This window comes from Scylla paramamosain, chromosome 11 (assembly GCF_035594125.1).
Source record: "Scylla paramamosain isolate STU-SP2022 chromosome 11, ASM3559412v1, whole genome shotgun sequence".
Lineage (NCBI taxonomy): Eukaryota > Metazoa > Arthropoda > Malacostraca > Decapoda > Portunidae > Scylla > Scylla paramamosain.
The window spans coordinates 4,925,835-4,942,500 of record NC_087161.1 but is presented as its reverse complement, the minus strand read 5'-3'; the positions used below and the strand labels follow the sequence as shown (position 1 = coordinate 4,942,500).

Genomic DNA, 16,666 nt, shown 5'->3' with positions numbered 1-16,666 from the left:
TGTGCGTGTATGAGTGTGTGCGTATATATGTTTACCTATCAGTCAGTCAGTCACTCAGTAAAGAATCACTCAGTCAGTCCATCAGTCCATTTATCTATTTTTCCATCTATCAATCTATCCCTTCATCTAATTATCCATCCACTTATCTACTTATCAGTCTATTTAATATATATGTCTATCTATCTGTATCTGTCTGTCTGTCTGTCTGTCTGTTTTATCTATCTACCTATCTATTTATTTATACATCATCGTAATTGTGTAGTAAAAAGTGGCTTTAGGCTATAAGGAGAGAGAGAGAGAGAGAGAGAGAGAGAGAGAGAGAGAGAGAGAGAGAGAGAGAGAGAGAGAGAGAGAGAGAGAGAGAGAGAGAATTTGGGGGGAAGGTGAAATATTTGAGTGAGAAAATGTGAACCGTGAAGTGTGTGTGTGTGTGTGTGTGTGTGTGTGTGTGTGTGTGTGTGTGTGTGTGTGTGTGTGTGTGTGTGTGTGTGTGTGTGTGTGTGTGTGTGTGTGTGTGTGTGTGTGTGTGTGTGTGTGTGTGTGTGTGTGTGTGTGTGAACTTTGCCTTTTCATGTACAGTTCACCTAGAAGCTGTAAACTTTTACCTCGAGTGTCTAATACCGCAATAAACTCGACTCAACGAAGGAAAATGAAAGAGAAAGACAGAAAGGAAATGAAGGAAAGGAAATGAGAGATGGCGGTCGGGTGGAAGAGAGGAATGGGAAGGAAGGAAGGAAGGAAGGAAGGAAGGAAGGAAGGAAGGAAGGAAGGAAGGAAGGAGAGAGGAAGGAAGGAAGGAAGGAAAGGAAAAAAAAAGGAGAGGTGAGGAGAGAGGAAAAGAAAGGAAGAAAAGAAATAAAAAGGAGAGGAGAGGAGAGAAAGGAAGGAAGGAAGGAAGGAAGGAAGGAAGAAAAAAATGAACAAACGAATGAACGAAAGAAAGGAAGGAAAAGAAAAAGAAGAAAAACAAGGATGGAAAAAAATAAAGGAGGGAAGAACAGAAGTAAAACAAACAAACAAACAAACAAACATACAAACAAACAAACAAAAGGAAAGAAGAAAAGACAAGAAAGGAGAAAATATAGAAGCAAGTAAGAATTGGAAGACTGGGAAGAAAGAAAGAGGGAAGGAAGAAAAAAAGTAAGAAATAAACTTTAGAACAATGCTTGAACTGCCCCCGTGTGTTTATGTAGCAGTAAACCTAAATGCATGGACAAATAGTGTAGCAAGGAGGTTAAGTATGCAAAAAAAAAAAAATAAAAATAAATAAATAAATAAATAATTAAATAAATAAAAAAAAGCCTAGACTGATAAAGGTACATTTGAATACGAATATGTAGCTACACAAATAAATAAATAAAGAAAGAAAAGATAAAAAAAAGATAGAAAGAAAACAAAGCCATTTCACATTTTATACGTACACTTAAATTTCTTTCGTCTATTTCAAAACATTTACTCTCTCTCTCTCTCTCTCTCTCTCTCTCTCTCTCTCTCTCTCTCTCTCTCTCTCTCTCTGACATTGACAACAAGTGTTTTGGACAATGTATTTTGTTACCCTGACCAATATTTTTTTTAGAAAGTATATAAATAAAAAAGAATGAGAACAAATAACATGCATTTTTTTTTATCTTCCAGTGTTGCTGAGTGACTGTGTGTGTGTGTGTGTGTGTGTGTGTGTGTGTGTGTGTGTGTGTGTGTGTGTGTGTGTGTGTGTGTGTGTGTGTGTGTGTTCAAAGAGAGTTATTTTGTAGCCTTCAACTTCGCACTCAAGAGGAATTATGTGTGTGAGAGAGAGAGAGAGAGAGAGAGAGAGAGAGAGAGAGAGAGAGAGAGAGAGAGAGAGAGAGAGAGAGAGAGAGAGAGAGAGAGAGAGAGAGAGAGAGAGAGAGAGAGAGAGAGAGAGGATGGGTGGGGTTGGGGTGAGAGTTTATGGTGGTGGAAGTGGGGGGAGGGGAGCGTCATCAAATGATTGGGAGGGAGAGTGGGGTGGGGAGGGACAGGAGAGGGGAGGGAATAGAAATAGATTGGAGGGGAGGGGAGGGGAGGGGAGGGGAGGGGAGGGGAGGGGAGGGAGGGAGGGAGGGAGGGAGGGAGGGAAGGAAGGAAGGAAGGAAGGAAGGAAGGAAGGAAGAAAAAAAGAAAGAAAAAGAAAGAAAAAGAAAGAAAGGAAGGAAGAAGGAAATGGAAGAACAATGAGAGAGAGAGAGAGAGAGAGAGAGAGAGAGAGAGAGAGAGAGAGAGAGAGAGAGAGAGAGAGAGAGAGAGAGAGAGAGAGAGAGAGAGAGAAACACAGAAAAAGAGAAACCAAAAGAGAAAATTATAATATAGCTAAGAGAGTAATAGTAGGGAGAGAAGATGGGAGAGAAGGAAGGAAGGAAGGACGAACACACACACACACACACACACACACACACACACACACACACACACACACACACACACACACACACACACACACACACACACACACACACACACACACACACACACACACACACACACACACATGGCCTAATATCAGCATTGGAGTGGCCTTGCTTGTGGGAAGATAAATACATAAACATATGGACTTCCAAGCCTCTATCTTCTCTCCTGAGTGCACAAGGCTGTTCTATCAAGCAATTTCCTGAAGGTGAAGGTAGTTCCCCCACAGGCTAACTCATTCACTATTACAATCAATAAATAAATGGTGCACAATATTTACAAGAGCCTAAAGATGTGAGAAGATAAAGGAAGCTGCAAGAAGCCATCAGGCCTACAATGGCAGTTCCTGTATGAAATATCCCTACCAGTAGCTAATTCAACCTATCATCTCTTCTTCTTTTAAAGCTCCCTAATGACTTAGCAGTTCCACTCATCTACCAGTCTATTTGATAAAAATGATGCACCCTTGGCAGTGTTGCTTGGCAGACTCAAAGTATTCCCAAGCAGTGATAAGCTGTGGGAAGGGAAGGAGTAAGCACATAAAGGGAAGTGACAGACAGTGGAGGTTGTGCTGACAGAGATGTTTACAAGTAGTGGCAGGATATGTTACCTTTCATTTCTTTCAGTGGGGAAGGACTCTACAAATCAAAACCTGGCAACAGTGATGAGTTTACATTATCTGACCCTGTACGGTGACTTTCCATGCCACATTCTAAAGTAACTCCCTTTTCATCACATTCCTTTACACATAAGAATAAATAAACAAATCTAACTATATACCAGGCCAGCAACCCCAGTTATGGTAGCACAGACAAAGCACCACACACTCATACACACATCACCACCACTCCAAGCTCACAATAAATAAATAAATAAATAAGTAAATAAATAATTGTAGAGCTTAACATAATTCCCTAAGATACCTCAAGATATTCCTCCTCTCAACCTGCATCACTACCAGTACAAAATTTTCCGTGCAAGATGATGAGGCATAAGAGTGCACCCGTTGTGTCTCCCTCTGAACCAAACTTTCACCACCGATCAGAATGCAGCAGGCAGACCAACAGGGGAGCAGAGTAGTGGTGGTGGTGGTGGTGGTGGTGGTGGTGGTAATAAGTGGTCTGGTGTGGCCACTTGTTGCATCACTGCCTCTGTGTGTGTGTGTGTGTGTGTGTGTGTGTGTGTGTGTGTGTGTGTGTGTGTGTGTGTGTGTGTGGTGAGTTACAGGGTTGGTGGAGCATTGGAAGTGGAGTTGTATTGGTCACTTAAGAGGTGGAAGCTTTATGGCTCAAGGTTGTTGTGGATGCTTGCAATGAATGTACGAATGAATGTATGAATGAATGAATAGATGTATGATTATGGATTCCAAATTTGAGGTGCTATAATATATCACATTTATATCCTATCCAAACTACCCAATCAACTAACTAACTAGCAAATCAAGTAATTATCACACCAACAAACCATGCAACTAATTAAAAGACTAGTACATGGAATGACTGACTGACTGACTGACAAATACACTAAAATATTAAAAAAAATGCTTCGGCTGACAGATAAAACAATGAAAATAAGCTAGTACACTTCTTAATCTAAACAAAAATTCTATAAAAAAAAAAACTATGTATTACTGCATATCACTGTAAAACCTGGAGTTGATATAGCTTAGCATGTATAATTTGCATATGATGATTTGCATTTACTTACCCGCATTTTCATAAGACAGAATGAAACTTCCTGTGTGTGTGTGTGTGTGTGTGTGTGTGTGTGTGTGTGTGTGTGTGTGTGTGTGTGTGTGTGTGTGTGTGTGTGTGTGTGTGTGTGTGTGTGTGTGTGTGTGTGTGTGTGTGTGTGTGTGTGTGTGTGTGTGTGTGTGTGTGTGTGTGTGTGTGTGTGTGTGTGTGTGTGTGTGTGTGTTGAGTTAGCCCCAATTACTCCTACCTTCCACTATCTTTGCAGAAACTGAATGAAGCTTCCTGTGTGTGTGAATGCATGCAGGAGTGTGTGTGTGTGTGTGTGTGTGTGTGTGTGTGTGTGTGTGTGTGTGTGTAAAAGGTACTGTGTGTTGAATTAGGCCCAATTACTCCTACTGCACATCTGTGAAAGGACCCACCTAACCTCCACCCTCCACCTACCTCCCCACCCTTGACCTTCCACCAACCTACCTCCCCTATGCCAGCCACCAACCTCCTTAACCATCACCCACACCCTCCACTTACACCCTCCCTCCGCCCTGCACCACTCCCCCACTCAGCTGGCCCAGGGCTGCAGCAGGGGCACCACCACACCACCCTACCATTGCACTCTGTCTGCTGGGGGAGGAGAGGGTGGCCTGGGTGTAATGACTGTTATTAGTGCCATTACTTGTTTTCTGTTAGTACTTCCATAATTGTTATTTGCATTTCTGTTACTTGTAGGTGTGTACCTGTCGCATTTCTAAGTTTTATGGCTGTTGTTGTTATGGTTTTATTGCCTACTGTTCTTACTGGAGGGACACTGCCTGGCACCACACTTGTTAGTCAGGAAAGTACAATACTGTGGCTGTATTCTCATAACAGTGAACCAATAAGGGCAGGGTGACGTGACTGGCAAACCCTCCTCTGTGTATTCATTCTCATTCTATCCTATCTTTTGATGCACAAGAAGTACTGGCAAAGGGCAACAAAATATGTATAAAAGAACACCCACTGAGGTGCTAGTCCTTAATGAAGATGTGAAAGTTTGTATTACCTATCCAAACTTACCCCTTTCACTGTGATACAAAACAATCAGCAGCAGAAGTAATGCATGAAATCTTTATATGCATCTACAAGAAAGACAGGAATTAAAATAATAGATTTTACAATTGGTAACCAGTTTAAAGATTGGAAGTGGCTGCAGAACAAATAAAGATATCTCAAAAGTGATTAGTAATGAAGGAAAAGTGTACCAAGTAACAGTGAAAGGGTTAAAAGGCAAACTCACCTAGGGGCATACATAGACAACTAATTATATAACCTCCAGCACCATCTCAAGGTTACATTTAGACACTCGGTTCAATGAAAATATCAGACACTCGGTTCAAGGAAATATTGGTGTCACTTTTACTTCCCGTCCCAGGTGAGAGCAGTAATGTTAATTGTACCCACTGGTGGCAAGGCATTTCCTCTCCCTGCTCCAGTGATTGTGGTCTGTTTCCTCAACTTTGTGAGAGTATCAATTCAAGGCCTACTGAAAGAAAAGGAAAGAAAAATGTGCCCACTGAAAGAAAAGGAAAGGAAAGGACCCACTAAGAAAAGAAAGAAAATGCTCACAAAGAAAAGGAAGAAAAAGAAAAGACCCACAGAAAGAAAAAGGAAAGAAAGGAAAAAAGCTCACAAAGAAAAGGAAATAAAAAAAGATCCATACAAAGAAAAAAGGAAAAGAAAAAAGACCCACAAAGAAAAGGAAAGGAAAAAAGACCCAGAAAAAAAATGAAAAAGAAAAAAAATCTCCAGAAAAAAAATTTAAAAAAAGATCCACTAAAAAAATGAAGAAAAAGACCTACTGAAAGAAGAAAATGAAAAAAAGACCCACTGAATGAAAAAAAGGAAAAAAAAGACCCACTGAAAGAAAATCAATGTAAAAAAACACACTGAAAGAAAAATTAAAAAGACCCACTGAAATAAAAAAAAATGAAAAAAAGATCCATTGAATGAAAAAAAATGAAAAAAAAGACCCACTGAAAGAAAAAATTAAAAAAGACCCACTGAAAGAAAAAAGAAAGAAAAAATGAAAAAGACTCATTAAAAAAACAACAAACAGCTAAAAAAGTAACAACCAAAACAACCTAACAGACGAATTGCAGCAGCCATCAAATACTCATTACTATTATGGGCGACCACCACCACCACTACCACTACCACTACCACTACCACCACCACCAGCACCACCACACCTAGAGCACCTGGTGGAGGCCGTGAGCAAGGGGTGTGAGGCAGGCAAGGTGAGGGAAAGTGATGAGCACCAAGGACATATTGTGGGAAGCTGTGTGGCTCTCAATGGCTCTCTGTGGCTCTCTTCACCACTTCATTGGAATATAGCTACCTAGAGATGGCCAAGTGCATGTGTGTGTGTGGGGGGGAGGATGGGGGCGTGTGAGGTGGTAGGGTGGGTAGGTTAGTGGGTGAGGGAGGTAGTGTGGTGTATTGTGGTGGGATGGGGGATGGGTGATAGGGGTGTGGGGCTGTGTGTATGGGGAGAATGGGAGAATATATCTTGTAGCCTTGGGAGGGAGGGAGGGAGGAGAGTGGAAAGGAGGGAAGGATAGGGAGAAGAAAGAAAAATAGAGGGAAAGCAAGGCAAGGCAGGAAGGAAAATGAGGGAAGAAAAGAAAGAAAAGAATGAAGGAAAGAAAAAAAATATGACCATCCTGTTATTACCTACCACACATACACACACACACACAGAAGATAAACCCAAATAAATAAAGAAAATAAATAAATAAAAAATAATAACAATAATAATAAGTAAATAAGTACACCAAATCTTGCACCAGAGGGAGGTTGAGACATGAAGGTCATAATTTTCAAACAAGTACACACAGAGCAGCCAAGGACTGGAGAACAAGCAACAAAAACAACAGCAACAAAAAGGCTTGCTAAACACCAACACAGAAGTTTCCGCCAGGAGAGAATCTGTGTCACTGGAAGAAGGGAAAACAGGTGAAGGTTGAAAAATGTAATGGCAGAGATGACGAGATTTGTATGTGTGCAAGTTAGAGGGCTGGTTTATTTTGGTTTGGTAGTTAAGTTAGGTTAGTGTTTGTTTTATTTACTTTGTTGGTTTTTAGTTTGTTTGTCAGTCAGTCTTAGTCTTTGTTTTAGTTATTTAGATCATTAGTCTGTCAGTTTGTCAGTCAGTTTGTTAGTCAGTCTTTGTTTTAATTACTCAGATCGTGAGTCTTAGTCAGTTTGTTAGTCAGTCACTGTTTTAGTTACTTGGATCGTTAGTCTTAGCCAGTTTGTTAATCAGTCTAGTCACTCTTAGATTCAGTTAGTTAGTTAGTCTGCCAACATTTTCACAGCACTGAGGCACTGAGGGATGAAGTGCCAGAGATTCAAAGACCTGTGTTTGTATTACTTAGAGCACTCAGCTTCTTTGTCAGTCTTGTAGAATTTGTAGAATTTGTGGATAAGACGAACGTAATCCACTGCACAATGCAGAACTGTTGATAACTCGCACTGAAAACAATGAGATCTTGACAAAATTCAGACTGTCACAAATTATTCAAGATGCAAAATGTGTGTTGGTATGCAAATCTGTTCCTAGCCTGTGTTCTTTTTTTCTCATAAACTACACACTAAGCAGCACACTGTCACTTTTCCCCTAGTGACAGTGTCTGAGTGTCTGATACAACCCTGCTCCTACATGCGGTCTGACACCACCACCACCATCATGAGAGAGTGAATCAGGTCCCATAGCTTGGTAAAACAGAGTAACATCAATGAAACCTGCCCCAACACCCATGAAAGCTCTTCCAACATCACTTTCTCTATAAGAACTTTGAGAAATAAGCAGAGATCATGCATTCACTTGTTACAGAGATCAGCCTCTGACACACACTGGCTCACCACCTCTACATGCTGAATGGGTTTCACTGTAATACAAAACAATTAACAGCAGCAGAGGTGATGCAAGAAATCTTTATAAACATCTACAAGAAAGAAGGGGATTAAAAAGCTTACATTTTGCAATTTCTCCCTAGTTTAAATATTGGAGGTGGCTGTAGAACAAGTAAAGATGTCTCAGTGTGATTTCTAATTAAGGAAAGATGTACCAAATAACAGTCAAAGGGTCATTTTAATCATATAACACTTTTGATTCTATGATTGGTGTGAAAGTCAACACTCTATTTTTCCATTCCATTTCATATGATTCACACCACTGTGCAGAAAGCTTCAACTCATAAGGCTGAGGTCCCTCCCATTAACCACTGGTACAATAATACTTTCTAACTATCTTCTGAAAATTGCAACTTATTCTGGTTGGTTCAAATCACCAGCTGAGAGGAGCAGATCATGGAGAAGGTAGAAGTGGTGAGCTAACCATGCTAACTGGTCATTAAGGTGCAAAGCTATTTTTCTCAGCCATCTAAGTACATCCACACCCATCACACTCCACTTCCCCTCATTACTCTCACCTACCAATTACTTTTTTCTGCAGGCAGGTAATTTCAAAACAGTCAGAAATTAGTTACCTTCATTGCACATCACATAAAACTCACAGAACCACAAATGACTATTTCATCACTTTACTCAACATCCTCCTCCTTTGCCATTTGCGTAACTATTCCACCTTTGCCTCAGTAGGTCAGTCTGCTACGCTACACAAAGCTATGTTTCAAAATATGTCTCGCTGTGTGAGCACTATGACCTACTAAAGCAAAGGTGGAATAGTTACATTAATGTTAAAAAAGGATGTTTGGTGGTGAAGTTCGTAGGTCACACTGGCCACAGGTAAGCAGCCTTATGTAACAGGACATTCTGAGGCAAGGAACATCTTTGTAAGGTTCAATTAACTTCTGATTTCATCTTTTTATCCACTGGAAGGAAGTCTCCATCCCCTCTTCAGGTGTGAGTGGAGAGACAGCTGGCACAGACATGCTTTCACCATGACAGCTCTGAGCTGACTGACACATGACTGATAAGCATGCCTGTCCAATACTAAATCTGCTGAATATCAGCAAGCAGCACCAACGGCCACACATTGCTTGCTATCATCCTGTCCACACTTTCACTGAGTGACAAACATTCAATCAACATGAAGTGTTGGTGGTGTTTGAGGCTTCAGAGTTGGAGACTCAAGCAGACAACAGACAGATCATTAATTTACAAAACAGCAATCTAGGAACTGTGAAATAAATTAGGACAGACAGAGAACTAGATGGAAAGATGACATAAAAAGTTTTTGTGGGATGGCCTGGAACAGATGGGCAGCTGATGAGATGAGTGGGGAAAGTAGGGGGCCCTCTGTCCTGTAGTGGAATCACAACTAAAATAAGAAGCTGCAGAAGATGACAACAAAATGCAAGTGCAATTAGAAGTCACTCAATTTGGCAGAATACACAGGACCATTCATTTCCAAAATTCATGCTTTTGTATTATAGTAAGGAGCAACATATGCAAGATAAATGGCATTTACAGACTGAATTTAATACATCACATCACATACCCACTCCTAGTCCACTCAAACAATTCCTCCCTACCAAGTACAAACCCTAAACTGATTCAGCTGATGCTGACACACAGAGTCTTTTCATGTCAATCCTGCAACATTGTTTGCTTTCCTGCTATCACACTGCTTTGAAACAGATGCACATTATTTTCTATGTGAATACCAGTAAACATCTCCTGTATTGGTTACAGACTCTCTTAAATGTCCAGTCTATAGCTGGTCACTGATGACTAATTTGATTTTACTAATGTGACAGGTGTCAACAGCATCATAGGCCATGCTCCATAGTGAATCTGCTTTAATACAATATCAATAAATGCATGTAATAAGTAAAGAGAGAGTGTTCATACATCTGTCATAATGCATTTACTGTGGTGATGACTCCCAAGAGCCATCCTCTCTCTGAAATTTGATGGTGATAAACATTTTCAAAACAAAATTTAACACCTAATTAATCTCTGAATGTTATTTGTATCATCATACACAGTAAGAATGTATTAATGTATTAGTTGATTGCCTGTTCAATAAGGTGGTGCTATGCCCAAGTTCCTGGGGTGTAGCAGGGTCGTCCACGAAACCATGCCTTTCCACCAGGGGACGGCGGAGCTAAGAATGTCAGTGACATGTGCATGAGTGTGTGATGCTTTGTCTGAGCCACCCTGTCTGGAACTGCTGGCCTGGTGTATAGATAGATTTAGTTTAGGAATGTCCTTCAGTATCAAGTTCCAGAGAGAAAACATAGAGCATTGCTGACAGCAGCCACTCTGCCACCTAACTGACAACTTATTTATTCTTTGGCAACTTATTTATTCTTTGAAAATATTTATCTTTTTAAACAAAACAGTCACACACTAAGACTTTTCATAAAATTATAAATTTTGTGGAGTCCTGTGTTTCCTCGGATATGCACGTGATTTATGCTGCTACGCTGCAGCCTATGAACATCTTCTATTGCAGTTAAATATAATGTGAATGCATGTAAAAGTAAAGTACAATACATAAGGAATTAAATGTACATCACTTACTCCAATATATTATATCCTAGGAACATGTTGTACTGCTGTTAACTATAATATGAATGTGGAAATATATACCACAATATGTAATGTAAAATTTTCAGAATCAGTAATCAGGATAGAACAAGAAATAATTGGTTCAAGCTTGAAAACTTTAGGTTTAAGAATGAAACAGGAAGAAACTGGTTCTCAAATAGTGATAAATGAATGAAATGGACTCAGTAATCAGGCTTTTAGTGCTGAGTCATTAAGGAGCTTTAAAAGAAGATTAGATAAATTTATGGACGGGGATGATACATGGAAATAGGTATATTTCATACAGAGAATGCCACGTGTAGGCCCGATGGCTTCTTGTAGCTTCCCTTACATCACAGCTGATGGTAAATTTTTAGATTTACACCAAAATACCCCTATCCTCCTAATCTAGTTAGGGAGACTGCACCAACCTGGCCCAGGGATACTAATTTAACCTAACCTAACCTAGCCAGGGGGCTGCACCTTCCTCAACCCCTGTCAAGGATACTAACCTAACCTAGCCTACAGGATCAGGTCTACGGAATTTCTTGAGGAAGTGTCTATTTTGAAACTATGGATTTCCCACAGAAACTCAGCGAGATAAAGTTTCTTAGAATCCAGTAAGGTATACAGAAATCACATCCCCAGCGTTGTAGAGCATGATGGTGGAAATCTAAAATAATATCAGTTCCTTTAATGTTACCAAAAAATTAATATATCACCCTCAAAAAAGATAAATGAACACTAACCTAAATTTTACCAAAAAAGAATTTATGTAATCGTGAGAGAGAGAGAGAGAGAGAGAGAGAGAGAGAGAGAGAGAGAGAGAGAGAGAGAGAGAGAGAGAGAGAGAGAGAGAGAGAGAGAAACAATAATAACACTTTATGGTTTAGTGTATGCCATTGGAAAACCTGATGACGCTCTTGTTATCAGCACTCCCCCATTCTTTTAGACGCTCTTATCATCAGCACTCCCCCCATTCTTTTACCATTTCCATAACTATCTTTCGTCCTTACACACACACACACACACACACACACACACATACACACACATACATATATATCAGCAAAGACATCCTTTATTTCCTAAGTAAAAGCTCTCTCCGTACTTCAGCAGATAGTAGTGACACATAAAATACCAACTGCCTTTAATATCAACTCAAGGGAGGGGAATAAATAGCATAAATACTCACACTTGCTCAGTCATGATGATTTGTTGACGTTTACTGGATTGCCGGCGGATTGACAAGAACGGGCGGGTGTCTTGTGACTTCTTGAATAGTACTTCTCGTGTTTCTGTATCCTCTTATCCCTTTTACTTGTATAAATTATGTATTTTTCCTTTTTATTTCTTCTCGCTTGATAGGGTAAAGTTGTCAGATTTGAATGTTTATCTGAAATGTAGAGATTTTAAGATAAGTGTCAGATTAGGAAACTAATTTCAGATTTAGCGTGCTAATTTTTGTTATAGCTAAAATGACCGTCTAACTTTTGCACGTATATTTTTATGCCTTCTAAAATGACACAGCAGCCGTAATAAAATAAAAACAAATAACACAAAATTATAAAATATAAGCAATAAAATATGGGAATGAAAAAAAATAATAATAATTAAAAACAAGAATTAACAACATAAAAGAGACAACCATACCGATTAATAATTTTACGAATGACCCTCCCCCTCCGCTATCACGTGACCATACAACCCAAACACCAACAGAGGCTATAGGTGCGCCACTCGTCATAGAAAGGTAAGCAGCTCCTGTAACTAGATAAAATAACAATTCTCTCTATTTTGCACCTCACAGTTTTCCAGATAATGGCGTAAGTTACCTGGGCTGCTAAAATTACGCGGATTTAGGGAGTGACCAGGCTCAGAGAGTAAACATTTATTGCGTCATCATGAAATAAATCATTTAAATATGGCGGGTTTGTTGTGTTTTGATTAACTGAAAGAAATGGAACGTTCAATGTATGTTGAAAGTGAGTAAGCTTATAGTAATGTTAATTCTTTGTTTTCTTTTCTCTTATTTCTCTATTTTTCTTCCTCTTTCTTCTTATTCTTTTTCTTCTTCTTCTTCTTACTATTATTATCATTATTATTATTATTATTATTATTATTATTATTATTGTTATTATTGTTGTTGTTGTTATTACCATCATCATTGTTAATTACCAATTTTCTCATTCCTTAGTTTCGCTGCATAGATCTTAGGTCAGTATTTGTTAGTAACTTCGCGGGGGTGCATGACAATTGTATCAGTAATTTTGTTGTTGTCACGTGCTAGTCATTAATGTGTTCAGCGATATCACTGGTGTGGAGAGGAGCCACGGACACGGTTAGAGGCAGCTGTCATAATTACGAGGACCAGCTGTTGAATAGAACGCATGATGTATATTCTTGTACGCACCATTTGAATCTATCCTCAACAGGAAGATTCTTAAACATCTATCACTTCACAACCTTCTATCTGATCGCCAGTATGGGTTCCGTCAAGGCCGCTCTACTGGTGATCTTCTGGCTTTCCTTACTGAGTCTTGGTCATCCTCTTTTAGAGATTTTGATGAAACTTTTGCTGTTGCCTTGGACATATCAAAAGCTTTTGATAGAGTCTGGCACAAAGCTTTGATTTCCAAACTACCCTCCTACGGCTTCTATCCTTCTCTCTGTAACTTCATTTCAAGTTTCCTTTCTGACCGTTCTATTGCTGCTGTGGTAGACGGTCACTGTTCTTCTCCTAAGTCTATTAAAAGTGTTGTTCCTCAGGGTTCTGTCCTGTCATCCACTCTCTTCGTATTATTCATCAATGATCTTTTAAACCAAACTTCTTGCCCTATCCACTCCTACGCTGACGATACCACCCTGCACTTTTCCACGTCTCTGCACAGACATCCAACCCTTCAGGAAGTATACAGTTCACGCAGGGAAGCCACAGAACGCCTGACTTCTGATCTCTCTAAAAATTTCTGATTGGGGCAGAACAAACTTGGTATTGTTCAATGCCTCAAAACTCAATCCCTCCATCTATCAACTCGACGCAACCTTCCAGACAACTATCCCCTCTTCTTCAGTGACACTCAACTGTCCTCCTCTTCTACACTGAACATCCTCGGTCTGTCCTTTTCTTATAATCTGAACTGGAAATTTCACATCTCATCTCTAGCTAAAACAGCTTCTATGAAGTTAGGTGTTCTGAGACGTCTCCGTCAGTTTTTCTCACCCCCTCCATCTGGTAACTTTGTACAAGGGCCTTATCCGCCCATGTATGGAGTATGCTTCACATGTCTTGGGGGTTTCCACTCATACTGCTCTTCTAGACAGGGTGGAATCAAAAGCTTTTCGTCTCATCAACTCCTCTCCTCTAACTGACTGTCTTCAGTCTCTTTCTCATCGCCGCAATGTTGCATCTCTAGCTGTCTTCTACCGCTATTTTCATGCTAACTGTTCTTCTAATCTTACTAACTGCATGCCTCTCCTCCTCCCGCGGCTACGCTGCACAAGACTCTTCTTTCTCTCACCCCTATTCTGTCCACCTCTCTAATGCAAGAGTTAACCAGTTTACTCAGTCGTTCATCCCCTTCTCTGGTAAACTCTGGAACTCCTTTCCTGCTTCTGTATTTCCACTTTCATGTTTTTGTTGCCCTTGGCCAGTACCCCTCTTGCGTAAAATAAATAAATAAAACAAAAATGAGTAACATCTAGATTTTGAGGTCAGATATCCAAAAAGGAGTTACAGATTTTCTACCTATTTCTTAACCTTAGAATTATTGTCAACATGGTGAGGCAAGAGCGAGACAGGCAGGTGAGCGCGCGGTACGGTCGGGAATCCCAGTGATCTAGGAAATAACCCAGCCAGAATACTGCAGGGGGGGGGGCGGGGGGGGAGGGGCGAGGCAGGATCCCATTGCCCAACACTTCTGACACTGCTTCATGCTTCAGACTGGCGGGGTTGTATCGTAACCGGGTCACCGTACCTTGAACCACTGCCGGTCTTTGGAAGCATTTTGGCATTTACTGAAGACTAATTTTTTTTTTTTAAAGGCCACGTAAGTCAATAGTCGTGTTCTTATATGTCCGTCCGTCCGTTTTTTTTTTTTTTTTTCGTTGGTTTAACTACTGAATATTTTTAAAAGACTCATGAATATTATTACTAGTGAGGTTATCATGGGTTTTATTTGATCTCATTGGTGATGCAAATTAACTGTTAAGCTGTCACCAAAATCATGAAGACAGTGGGAGGAGCTTGTTAAAGGTAGTCGTAACGTTTGAGAATGCCGCTCCCTGATTGGTGGGCGTGGGGCGAGTGAACTAAATCGTTACTGTCACTAGGACCATGAAATTAGTTGAAAGTTCCAGCATCTTCCACTAGAGTTTGTTAAAAGTTAGAAATTCAAGTTAGCTCCGAAACGTTTGAGAATGCGGCTCCCTGATTGGTGGGCGTGGAGGGGAGTCAACCAGGTGAGGCGAGGTATTTGAAGGCCGCGGCTGTGGCAGTGACAGGAGCGAATGACAAGCAGGGAACCACGCTTGCTTGGTTACTAGGCGTGTTAGTCCATAAGTAGAGGGAAAGTTACCGGAAACACGATAGCATACAAAAAAGTCTTTAATCTCCAAGGGTGAGGGACAGTATATCGTTTATCACCCTTGTTCAACCTCCACGCACCGCTTAGCTACTCAAACAAAAGAGCTATTATCGAGCTTTGAAGGGAAGCACAGCGGTCAAAGGGTTAACGTCAAACCAACCAGTCTTTATATACTAACAAATATTACTCTTCATTTCATAATTTCCACTCTTTTCTGTGTTACTGGAGGTATTTAAAATCAGTCTTTATATACTAACAAATATTACTCTTCATTTCATAACTTTCACTCTTTTCTGTGTAACTGGAGGTATTTAAATCACAGTCTTTAGATACTAACAAATATTACTTCATTTCGTAACTTCATTTCATAACTTCCACTCTTTTCTGTGTAACTCGAGGCATTTAAACCAGTCTTTACAATAACATGCAAACAGACATTACTCTTCATTACGATCTCATACCTTAACATTCAAAAGTCTCTACATATAAATAAACATTACCTTTCATTCTTTATAACTCATACCCTCTATGTGACAAAGCATTTAACCCAGCCGGTCTTAACATACAAACATCATTACGATCACATAACTTTCACTCTTTATGTAACTGCAATCATGAAAGAACATACATACATACATACATACTCGTACATACAACACTACACAACACACCTCTAGACACTGACACCTAACCTAACACTCACACCCTCACAGCTTCACCCACAGCAATGCAGATCCTCACAGGCAGATGGGCAGAAAGGTAACCCGACGCACAGCAATCACAGCCTCTCACACCCGGTTCTCGCCCAGCACTGCCCGTCCTGTTCCGCTACCAGCCCGCCCCTTCCCTTCCGGACGTGGCTTGAGCTGCCCGGCTGTGGAAAGTTAACAGTTTTTATATTACGTACTGTTTTCATCCCCTCTCACGTCTCCCACGCAACCAGTCGGCTCTGTTACCCACCTGGCGTGCTGCTGGCGGAGGGAAAGTGGAGCGCTGTACAATCTCCGGTGCTGGAATAGGAGGGTAATGGTGTGGTGTGGTGGTGTAGTGGTGTCGGGAAGATTCTACCGTGGTTATCGCGTGTCATGCTTGTTGTGGTGGTGGGTTGGTTGCTGTGAGGTGGTTGCTAAGTTGTTGTGCTAATGCTTGGGGGTCTGTGTGGTGGGCTGAGAGTGATGCCAGAGTGGGTGCGTTTAGGAGTGTAAGGTTGAATTGGTGGTGATAGATAGAGAGAGGGGTATTAGGAAGGGTGGGCAGGAAGGTCGAAGACAATGTGAGCGATAACAACTGAGAGATGATAAAGAAAGGAAGGGAAGTCGAGTCCATATCTAACGAATGAACAATTAAATACTCTTAGTTTTTCTCGTCTTCTTTAACAGTGTAGCTTTTAATCTGCCTCCTTCACACGCAAAAATAAAGAAAAAAGAGGGA

The 16,666-nt window shown here is 40.4% G+C and overlaps 1 protein-coding gene across 2 annotated transcripts in view; it reads right to left on the bottom strand.

Annotated features, from left to right (window-relative positions):
- The window catches only part of LOC135104859 (6-phosphogluconate dehydrogenase, decarboxylating-like), a 39,141-nt gene extending 22,694 nt beyond the window's left edge, over window positions 1–16,447 (bottom strand). The window contains exons 1-3 of one of the 2 annotated variants that reach the window (XM_064012556.1): window positions 16,196–16,447; window positions 15,939–16,109; window positions 11,845–12,045 (exon numbers count right to left, since the gene is read on the bottom strand). In XM_064012556.1, the coding sequence (XP_063868626.1) occupies window positions 11,845–11,858 (14 nt within the window). In that variant the 5' untranslated portion in view covers window positions 11,859–12,045; window positions 15,939–16,109; window positions 16,196–16,447. The remainder of the gene's footprint in view (window positions 1–11,844; window positions 12,046–15,938; window positions 16,110–16,195) is intronic. The other variant, XM_064012557.1, reaches the window with a different exon arrangement.
- Between the last annotated feature and the right edge of the window lie 219 nt (window positions 16,448–16,666).